This window comes from Pinus tabuliformis, chromosome 7 (genome assembly GCF_031772625.1).
Source record: "Pinus tabuliformis cultivar Carrire ecotype Pingquan chromosome 7, CPIR1, whole genome shotgun sequence".
Taxonomy (NCBI): Eukaryota; Viridiplantae; Streptophyta; class Pinopsida; order Pinales; family Pinaceae; genus Pinus; species Pinus tabuliformis.
Genome location: NC_142293.1, coordinates 1,447,340,603 through 1,447,352,247, shown reverse-complemented (window position 1 = coordinate 1,447,352,247; position 11,645 = coordinate 1,447,340,603). Strand labels below are relative to the sequence as shown.

Sequence of the window (11,645 nt, the reverse complement as noted above, 5' to 3'; positions counted from 1 at the left end):
GCCGCGGCCAATAAAAAAATTAGAAGGCTGAGGTTTTCACAGCCCCAGTCATTCTCCACAAAATCTTGAAAGGAGATAAATACGTGCAGCCTTTCCTCCTGCTGAGAAATGCTCCACCCCATCTCCTTTTTCCACCGGATCTCCAGGGGTATCCGACTTATAAAGTACACCGAGCGGTCCAAGTGAAGCAAAACGAGTTCTTTTACAAGGTTTGGGGCTTTTAAAAAACCGTCAATGTCAGGATCTTCATGACATTGGGACAACCATCTCTTGCGTTTCTGCTCCTCCATTGGCATTGCCATTGACTTTCTGTTCTGTGGATTTCCTCTTTCTCTTCCTTTTCGTTTCTTGGATTTCTCTCCCTTCGTTCTTCGTTTTTGTTCAGTGGATTTCTCTCCGTCTTCGTTTGAGATGTAAATGTATATCACAGAATAGATGCATGCAGAGTTCATGAGTTGGATCACTATGCAATTATGAAATCCCTCCAAATTCCAATGAAAGAAAAAGTCGTCCGTGTTTTTATAAGCTAAAAATAGAAAGGGTATGTACGCAAATTATGATTTGACAACGTAAGTATTGAAAATTATGATTTCCAAGACAAATACAAAAGAGAGTTATAATGAATTAAAATGGGAAATGTTATAACTAAAAAAATATTGATTAATTTTTTATAACAAGACAATGAGACTCAACATTTCTGTAAGCCTCTGAAGCAGCCTATTCCGAGAGGAAACTCCGAAAGCTTCATTTCATGATTGACAAACCAAATTGCAAACGGCACTTGGCATTTAGCTTTTTTTAATGGCAATAGACATCTCAGAACCTCTCAAAGATGCCCCTAAATCCTCTGATGGATTTGGAAATAGTTAGTGACAACAGTGCTTATAGTAAAGCCATTGTAGATGAAATTCTGGATAGATAATACATCTAGTTATGGATACATTTTCCTATCATAAATAGGAGTGTCTGATTTGGACTTTAAAAACAAATGCAATTTGATATGACAAATCCAACACCAGATAACAGATGAAGTTTCTAAGACAGTGAGTTACTGAGATTGTAACTCTGCTCGGGACGTGGCATTCAGAGTAATAGAGAGACCTCGCTATGCAAACGAAGACAGAGCTTTATATGAAATATGCAAAACAACCGCATGGAATTATGGACCACACAGTCTAATAGCAATAATAGTTAGTCATTGAAATGTGCTTGGGACAAATTACAGAAAGAAGATCTTGAGCTGAAAGAGAAAGATCAAAAGGCAATTGAGGTTACCAAGGCCAGGGTAGAATCAGAAAAGCAGCAACTTATGGCTGTAGCAGATCAGGCATTGTCAACTTGTTCAGAAAAGGAACAAGAACTGTATATTGCACAAAAAGAATTAATTCTCAGTATTTTTAAGGGAAAACACTACCTTGTGAAAAATGTGCGCATTCGATTACCCATGCACTAAATTCTTCCTAATTAATAGTAGTAACATTAAATATTTTCTCTTACCAGTTCGATATCAAATTAGAAATTAAGGAAATTTCAAGAGTGTTTGTAAATACCTTAGCTTATATTTGAGGCATTTTTTTCTTTCACTGTGATTTATATCGATTTCAGGCACGTACATTTCTGTAAATTCGTTAAACTTGTATTTGAGGCACTTTAATGCAAGGGGGAAAACACAGTTTCTGTTAACTTTAGCACTTAAAATAACAGAATTGGTTAACATAATCCTATATGACACTAACCATAAGTCCGACAATATAAATTCGGTGAAGTAGGTCATTGGTTTAAGAAAACAAAAAAAGATATGTATTACTTAAATTCTATCTGCTTGGGTTACACAAATTTGTTATCTTACGCAAATTTGTGTATGAATTAGCCATAGCGAACCATATCAGATAATTGTAAGTTCTTATTTCAATTGAGTTGAATTAAATGGTTAGAATTTCCTCTTATCTTAAAATAACTGAATTATTCATTGGTCTAGTTTCTTTTTGTTTTAGTTTGTTTCTGTGTATCTTTGTCTAGCCTATGGAAATTATAGTGACTTTATACAGACTATCTTTTTGTATTGAGAAAATCATTTGATTTAATAAATAAAAGCGGTGCACCGCACAGACATGGAAACATATATCATAGCAACCATACAAGAAAATTCGAGAAAAAAATATCATTTCCGTAGCAAAACATAACAGAATATAAATGAAGGAAAAAAATTAATACAGAATCACTGACATACATGTAGGCAGCGCTTAAAATTACAGAAAATTGTAATGGAGGCACCGCTTAAAATTACCGAAAACCATAGGATTGACGAAAATTGAAATATCCGAAGAAAAATCAATGGAAGCTTTCTATGAGTAATAAAACCCATCAACTGAAACCCAAGTTTTATATAAAATATGGAACGACCGTTATAAAACATAATCCAGCTTATAAAATCATGTAATAGTACAAAGATAAACTGCTTGCAAGATTAGAAAACATAAAGAGTACCTGGACCCGAAGCGAAATAACAAAGCCGCAAAGTAACGAAGTCGAAATAACAAAGCCGCAAAGTAACGACGAAATGATGTATAAGCTTAGTATATAGCAAAAAAATCAGTTACACGTAGCCCCGATGCTACATGCACAATGTCACCTGGAATGAAATGTGAACAGAAGACAGGTAACCCCCATCAAATCAGTCTATGTGAAGGCGCAACAGATGTTAAGAATCACTCTGAATCACCCTAACCCCCGTCAAATCAGCAGTGAGGGCGCAGCTCTTATGTTAATTGTGATCCTGTTCACGCGTTGGCAGCCAAACTAGCTCTCTTTTACATAGAAGGGGTTCTTCAGGGCGTAGTGTTAATAAGTCTGTAGTCAAATTACCCAGGCGAAAATCCCAGGCACTCTTCTGTTGTGCCCAATCCACCAAAGAGAAGACATTTGTTGTAGATCCATCTCGCCGGTAGAGGACAGGGAGAATGTAGTTGTGATTGACTGGATCTAACCAGTACATGGGCTGATCTATCGTCTGGTTGCCTAGTTTAGAGATCCCTCGTTCAGATCTATGAGGAATGCCTTGTTTCAGACAGGGATACGTCCTCCATGTCCCCTGTGGGTATCTTTTCGCCTCTGAGGGTTCATGATCTGGCTGACGGTGCAACCTGCAAATTCCTTGCTTTGTGTAGTCGTCGTGTGCCTTTTCTGCCGTCTCTACTAAGGAAAACCAAACCCTTAAACCCTCGAAATGAAGCCCGTAGGTGACTGGAAGGGTTTTCTCTGATTCAGAGCACGCCCAAAACAATCCATCATTTGCTAATCCATTCCTTCCGCCTTTCCTGAGTTCTTTCGGGAGTTGAATGTGGCCTTTCATGCATTTCCTAGAAGAGGTCCAAATGTATGCTCCTTGCTTTGTGTAGTCGTCGTGTGCCTTTTCTGCCGTCTCTACTGAGGAAAACCAAACCCTTAAACCCTCGAAATGAAGCCCGTAGGTGACTGGAAGGGTTTTCTCTGGTTCAGAGCACGCCCAAAACAATCCATCATTTGCTAATCCATTCCTTCCGCCTTTCCTGAGTTCTTTCGGGAGTTGAATGTGGCCTTTCATGCATTTCCTAGAAGAGGTCCAAATGTATGCTCTTATTCGAGCCACCATAATGTACAAGACCAGGCTCTGGTTACATGCAAGGTTTTCGTGGGTTACTCTATCAAGATCGACTAGTGTGTCGGCGCCCAACTCAGCTTCAAAGCTCTGATGAACCCTAGCTCCACAAGCCATCGTGAGCGAAGTCGAGTGGCTGAAAAAGATTTGCAGAAGCATATGGCGAGAACCTCATTACCCACCCGTCAATACCAGCACACCGATGCGATGCAGCACAACACCTGTTAACCCTGCGACCTTAGGATATAGTTTACGAAATCGGGATATAGTTTAGGAAATAACGAAACCTGTAAGGAAGTAATGCTAGCATTAACGCTAACAGTTAACGGTCAGGCACACTGAAATTAGCGATAACTTGCAAATTAACCTAAGGTCGGGCCTCTTCCGCCTCGGGAAGAGGCCAAATAAGATGGCAATCGTTCAAGCGGAATGGAACTTTGGCTTTGTGCGCGCATGACCCCACAGCAGGGACTAAAAACTTTGGATTAACCACGCAATAACGCTCACCAGCAAGTACAAATTAATGCTAACTCCCACCCTAACGATTACTATAGTCCCTGCCGAATGCCAGATGGCAGGGACTAATAAGAACTACTAAATTTTGATGGTAATCCTATTTCCATTAATCCATCATGTTCTTCAACAAGAACTTTTTAAAATTATTTCCAATAATGAAATATGCTTGTTTAGTTCTACAATATATTTTATATTTTTAATAAGAACTACTAAATTTTGATGGTAAATTCTTTTACCAGTTCATAAGTAGTTTTTATATTTTTAATAAGAACTACTAAATTTTGATGGTAAATTTTTTTAAGAGTTCATAAGTAGCTTTTATATTTTTAATAAAAACTACTAAATTTTGATGGTAAATTTTTTTAAGAGTTCATAAGTAGCTTTTATATTTTTAATAAGAACTACTAAATTTTGATGGCAAATTCTTTTACGAGTTCATTAGTTTTTATATTTTTAATAAGAACTACTAAATTTTGATGGTAAATTCTTTTACGAGTTCATAAGTAGTTTTTATATTTTTAATAAGAACTACAAAATTTTGATGGTAAATTCTTTTACCAGCTCATAAGTAGTTTTTATATTTTTAATAAGAACTACTAAATTTGGATGGTAAATTCTTTTACCAGTTCATAAGTAGTTTTTATATTTTTAATAAGAACTACTAAATTTTGATGGCAAATTCTTTTACGAGTTCATAAGTAGTTTTTATATTTTTAATAAGAACTACTAAATTTTGATGGTAAATTCTTTTACCAGTTCATAAGTAGTTTTTATATTTTTAATAAGAATTACTAAATTTGGATGGTAAATTCTTTTACCAGTTCATAAGTAGTTTTTATATTTTTAATAACTACTAAATTTTGATGGTAAATTCTTTTATCAGTTCATGAGTAGTTTTTATATTTTTAATAACTACTAAATTTTGATGGTAAATTCTTTTATCAGTTCATGAGTAGTTTTTATATTTTTAATAAGAACTAATAGCTTTTGATGGTAAATTCTTTTACCAGTTCATAAGTAGTTTTTCCTTTGCCTAAATTTTCTTTAGTCAATAGCAAGGAAATTATGTAGTTTTTCCTTGCCTAAATTTTCTTTAGTCAATAGCAAGGAAATTATTTACTATCTACCGCTACTATTTCCATTAATCCATTAATTTCCACAGTCTAATACAATGACCTACACATATATTTATGTAACAAAGCATAGCAGAAATTTCACTTATCCCTTGCCTAAATTTTCCCTAAATTTTCTTCAGTCAATACCAAGGAAGCAAGGAAGTTATTTCTACTATGCCCATTAATCCATTAATTTCCGCAGTCTAATACAATGACCTACACATATATTTATGTAACAAAACATAGCAAAATTCTAATTAGTTTAAGGAAATTTCACTTATCCCTTCCCTAAATTTTCTTCAGTCAATACCAAGGACGCAAGGAAGTTATTTCTACTATTTCCATTAATCCTTTAATTTCCACAGGCTAATAAAATGACCTACACATATATTTATGTAACAAAGCATAGCAGAATTCTAATTACTTTTCCAAATTTGGTCCAAACTTTCCAAACATAGCCTGCAAATAAACCTTGCTCCTCAATATTTTACCTCCCAACCTGAAGACTACTACTTCTTATAGTCTTCCCTTTCTTATTTTTTATACGAGATCTTCCCTTTCTTATTTTTTTAAAATAAGATCTTAATTGTCTCACAGCTATCTCGCTGTACACAAACCCTTTCTTCTTTTTCTAATATGTGATCTTAATTGCCTCACAACTATCTAATCCACACCAGACATAGCTATATAAATCTTCCTTATTTTTCTAATATGAGATTCCACACCCTCGATATTTTACCTCCCAACCTTAAGATTACTACTTCCTATAGTCTTCTCCCGAACTGTTACTATACACATGAACCCTTTCTTCTCTATATAAGATCTTCCCTTTCTTCCTTTTTTAAAATGAGATCTTAATTGTCTCACAGCTCTCTGGTTGTACACGAACCCTTTCTTCTTTTTCTAATATGAGATCTTAATTGTCTCATAGCTATCTCCTCCACACATGATGTAGCTATATAAATCTTCCTTCTTTTTCCAATATAAAATTCCACCTCAGAGGTAGCTCTCTGCCTAACACCAAGTGTAGATATAGAACTCTTCCTTCTTTTTCTAATATGAGAAGTAGCTATGTGGTCCATACCAAACCTAGTGTCCACACAAGACGTAGATATAGAACTCTGCCTAACACGAGACGTAGCTATAAAACTCTACCTAACACCAAGCATAGCTATAGAACTCTTCCTTCTTTTTCTAATATGAGACGTAGCTATGTGGTCCACAGGAGAAGTAGCGTCGACACTAAACTCTGCCTAACACCAGATGTAGCTATAGAACTCTGCCTTCTTTTTCTAATATGAGATGTAGCTATGTGGTCCAGACCAAATGTAGCTATAGAACTCTGCCTAACATCTCACCATAGATTATCCTTTTTCTCCTCTTCTCTTTCTTATTCTCCTTATTCTCATATACCCTATCCTCTTTTCTCTTATTCTCCTTATTCTCATATACCCTATCCTCTTTTCTCTTTCTCAGATACCCCTATCCTCTTTTCTCTTTTTTCTTCACCAGATACCCTATCCTCTTTATCTTTCTTTTGTTCTCCTTGATCTCAGATATTCCTATCCTCATGATCTTTTTTGGGTATTCTTGAATAAATACCCAAGAATTAGCTAGGGTACATAAATGTCTCCCTAACTACTTATAAGTAAAAAAAAAAAAAACAAATCCAAAATGTTTCATAATTAAAAAAATAACAAATTGTTTGGTTTCTAATAATCCTCTTTATCTTTCTTTTCTTTTACTTGATCTCTTTATCTTACTTTTCTTCTTTTTGATCTGTTTATCCCTATCTTCCAGACCCTTACGTGAGCTTATTATTTTACCTTTGACTGATGACCTTTATATTACCCTCATTACCGTGGCCTTCCCTGCGCTCACCCTTTTCCTTTCAAAATCTCAGGTTTGACCTTTTTGAACCAACCCTTGTCCTTACCATACCATATACTGGCCAGCCAGCAGTATTTATTCAGGAAGTTTCTAAATGAAGTAAAGGGTAATTGAGTCGGTAAAAGGGAAAAAGTACATATTAGTAGCAGTAGGTCGTAAAACAGAAAGTATTGGTGGTGTAGGCCGGTGAATACCAAAGCAGTAAGTGTCAACCCAAGCCAGTCAAATCTCATAAGTAAGACAATATGCATATCTACCTGGTTGTTCATATATGATGTGACATAGAGATGTGGAATCTCTGGATTTCCATGGAGACGTTGCATTAGTTGATCTGGAGATCCCGCGTTGAACGTGGTCTGGTGCCGGTCGATGCCAGAGCTGCTAGGTTCAGCTCCACTTGGACCTACTGGCTGGCGTCTTTGGTGGGTGAGCTACTGTTCAATTCACTAGTGAAAACCAACCAACCATCCCACTTCTCTTCTTCCTCTCCCTCTCCCTCTCCTCTCCTTATCAGTCGAAATTTGAAGGGACGTAGTCGCTTGTCCGCACCGGGCAAGGGGGAGAAAGCTCAGGTTGTATGGCGGCCCAGCATCCCATCCTTTTTCTTATCAGTAAGGCCTGCGGTCTTGCGGCATCAGCAGCTGCTATCTATGGCCCAAAGTGACTTATTTCTTGTTAGGAGGGCGGCGGGATAGACAAATCGGTAATGCGGAATCTTTTTTTGGGGTGGGGTATAAGGGGAAGGTAAAAAGAAAAGGTAGCCCCGGTAAACGGCGGCAGTTCCTAAGGTAGCGAAATTCCTTGTCGCATAAGTAGCGACCTGCACGAATGGTGTAACGAGATTAGTGCTTGCCCTACTTGGAAGGGTCTAGTTAATTCCTTACCTCACAGATGAAGGAAGGGGATGGAGTTCTAAAAAGAGTATATAAGCCCCCGACCTCTAATCGAAGGAGAGGAAAGAGTAGCCTGTTGGTTACTGGGTTGTTCCCTCGATAGCTGCTCTATGACTGTCCCTCCTAATCTTAGATTGACCTCCTAAACCTTTTCACCTCACAAAACAGACCACCCATTGCACTCATCGTGAAGCATAGAAACCGTACCACAGTGAACCACAGTTCTTCTTGATCTTTCTTGAGTAAATACCCAAAAATTAATTTAATTTAGGGATACCACATTTGGTTAAGTTAAAATTTATATATATATATATATATATATATAATATATATAATGACTACTTTATCTTTTTTTTCCTTTTATCTGTTTATCTCTTCTTGATCTTACTTTTCTTCTTTTTGATCTGTTTATCCCTATCTTCTTGATCTTTCTTGAGTAAATACCAAGAAAATTAATTTAATTTAGGGATACCACATTTGGTTAAGTTAAATTATATATATATATATATATATATATATTTAGTCATTAATTAAAATCCACATTTTAAAAAAAATGCCGATATTTTAAAATAATAACTATTATGTAACCATTATTGAGGTGAAAATTAGTTTTACATAAATGATATATAAATCAAATGACATAACTAAGACTTAGTAAATGAAATAAATATGGAACTTTCATATAATCATTTCGTAATTTTAATTAATTATTATACATATAATTTTATAAAAATTCTAAAAGCCTCATTATCACACCTATAATGACATATCAGGTAACTAGCATAACGGCACTTTTTTTTCCTCATGGTTTTGGTTTTCAGTAGGCTGAATTTTCTAACGTTGTATGCAGTGTATTCAGTATTTGCTTTCTTTTCTCTTAGTATTTTCTTTCTTTTCAATATGAAGAAGCTATATATATTTTTTCCCTGTTGACCGAAAAAAAAAAAAAATATGAAGAAGCTATATATATTTTTTCCCTGTTGACCGAAAAAAAAAAAACTAGCATAGCCACAAATAGAAAAAAATAAATAAAAAAACAAAAAAACCTAGCATGAGCCGGTTAAAATTCTGGTAGTCTGATTTCAGGGTTGTGGGCAATCTTGATTTGAATTATAATTGTCCGTCTTAAGTCGTGGTTAAGCTTCTAGGGAAAAGGCCATAGAAATAGAGCGATTGAATGTGTGATGATTTTATGGATCAAATGGACTGAATATTATGTGATGATTTTATGGTCAATTCCCTGCTGTGGGAACTTTTCAGCTTTTCTGGCTTGGCTAGGCTTTCTGCGCATTTCACATATATGTATGCCGAGTAAATGACGGCAACTTTGGGGTTGAACATTTGGATAACCCACTCTTGACAAATTACAAATTACTCAAAGAAGCAACCAAGATCAACAAAATGCCTTAAACGCCCAGATTATGTCAACAGACAGGACAAGGGTTTCTAGACATGGCGAACTTACAAAGCCGTGCGGGACTTTAATGAAATCATTAATCCAATACATGCAATGGGAGTATATGACCACATGCCTGGTATATGACACTCAAGTTTTGAAATGACAATTACATTACTTTTTTCTTTTCGATAATACAATTTCAGAAGTGTGAAGATGTTGATGTACGACTTTTTTTTTTGTCTGAAGAGCATAACACAGCATAGCTATTCACAGAATGGTTGATAGCTATTCACAGAATGGTTGATTTATATTACTATTACATGGCTTGCAAAATTAATCCTAATCCTAATCTAAAAACGTGTTATTTTGAAAAACGGGTTGGCATAGCTTGACTGCAAACTTTAAAATTATGACGATAGTTCATTGCCTTCATTTCTTTAACTACTTGTACTAAACCTTGAATATTTAACATGTAAATGTAAAAAACAATTAAACATTATTTAACATATAAATGTAAAAACAATTAAACATCTAATTAACCTTGAATATTAAACATTATTTAATATATAAATGTAAAAACAATTAAACATTATTTAACATATAAATGTAAAAAAAAATATGAACAAATTATGACGATAGTTCATTGGCTTCATTTCTTTAACTACTTGTACTGAACATTAAATATTTAACACATAAATGTAAAAACAATTAAACATTATTTAACACATACCATATCTTTTTTTCCAATTTCTTTCCAATTTTACCCATTTCATGTATTTTTTCCAATTCTACCTATTTTATATAAAAAACATTTCATATAAAAATACATGTACACGTACCATATCTTTCTTTCCAGTTCTACCCATTCCATACAGAAGACGTTGACCTGCATCAATATCCACAGCTTTGCCTCCACCATCCATATAGAAAAACTGAAATAATTTTGTGAAAAAATCCATTATCCAACACCTTTCCCTTTACCCTCTGTACAAAGAAACTAGAATGATTCTGAGCATGGAGAAATCCAATTCCCTGGTTCAAACCGCCATGGAGTTCAGAAAAAGGAATGCAAACAGTCATAGCATTCACAAATTCAAATTCCAAAACGCACCAGATAATGAGGTGTGGAGTACTGGGATTTTGCGGCGGGGTTTGAATGGAGGGTTAAATTGAAACCCCAGGAGCCCCTCTGCATGTTTTCGCAGCTAGCACGCTGAACAGTTTGACACATTGATTGCATGCGAATTTACATCTCTACAGTAATGACACGTATGTTTTCTTTTTGGGATGAAAGCATATACACGTGTCGCATGATTCGACACGTCTATTAACTTGGATAACAAGAAGATCCTCTGTTACAATATTTGGCTACCTATTTTATATAAAAAACATTTCATATAAAAATAAAAAATACATGTACACTTACCATATCTTTCTTTCCAGTTCTACCCTTCCATACAGAAGACGTTGACCTGCATCAATATCCACAGCTTTGCCTCCACCATCCATATAGAAAAACTGAAATAATTTTGTGAAAAAATCCATTATCCAACACCTTTCCCTTTACCCTCTGTACAAAGAAACTAGAATGATTCTGAGCATGGAGAAATCCAATTCCCTGGTTCAAACCGCCATGGAGTTCAGAAAAAGGAATGCAAACAGTCATAGCATTCACAAATTCAAATTCCAAAACGCACCAGATAATGAGGTGTATGGAGTACTGGGATTTTGGGGCGGGGTTTGAATGGAGAGTTAAATTGAAACCCCAGGAGCCCCTCTGCATGTTTTCGCAGCTAGCACGCTGAACAGTTTGACACATTGCTTGCATGCGAATTTACATCTCTACAGTAATGACACGTATGTTTTTTTTGGGATGAAAGCATATACACGTGTCGCATGATTCGACACGTCTATTAACTTGGATAACAAGAAGATCCTCTGTTACAATATTTGGCTACAAGCGAACCCTTTACAAAAGGATTTGGGCTGAATAAGTTCGTCATAAACTTCATAATGATAGTGTACTCACTGCTAGGAACTTGCAAAATTCAGATTGGACTATACGAATTGCATGGAGCAGCTGAGTTGTGAGTTGGTGGAACCATGATATATAAAATTTTGTATATAATTTTTTTTGGGTTTTATTTCTATGTTTATAAACTTATAAGTGCAATTTATTTATTTTAATTTTTGTT

General features: G+C 35.3%; 1 protein-coding gene across 2 annotated transcripts; it reads right to left on the bottom strand.

Annotated features, from left to right (window-relative positions):
- Positions 1-2,405: 2,405 nt before the first annotated feature.
- LOC149253143 (uncharacterized) lies at positions 2,406-10,655 on the bottom strand. Of its 2 annotated transcripts, XM_089459881.1 has the most exons (3): positions 10,562-10,655; positions 10,290-10,482; positions 2,406-3,858 (listed from the first exon to the last, which is right to left on the bottom strand). In XM_089459881.1, exon 3 carries the CDS (start codon positions 3,794-3,796, stop codon positions 2,765-2,767), a length of 1,032 nt encoding a protein of 343 aa, XP_089316007.1. In that variant the 5' UTR covers positions 3,797-3,858; positions 10,290-10,482; positions 10,562-10,655; the 3' UTR covers positions 2,406-2,764. The 2 variants fall into 2 exon arrangements, with proteins under 2 accessions (XP_089316007.1, XP_089316006.1); XM_089459880.1 differs by having other exon boundaries at positions 10,290-10,599.
- Between the last annotated feature and the right edge of the window lie 990 nt (positions 10,656-11,645).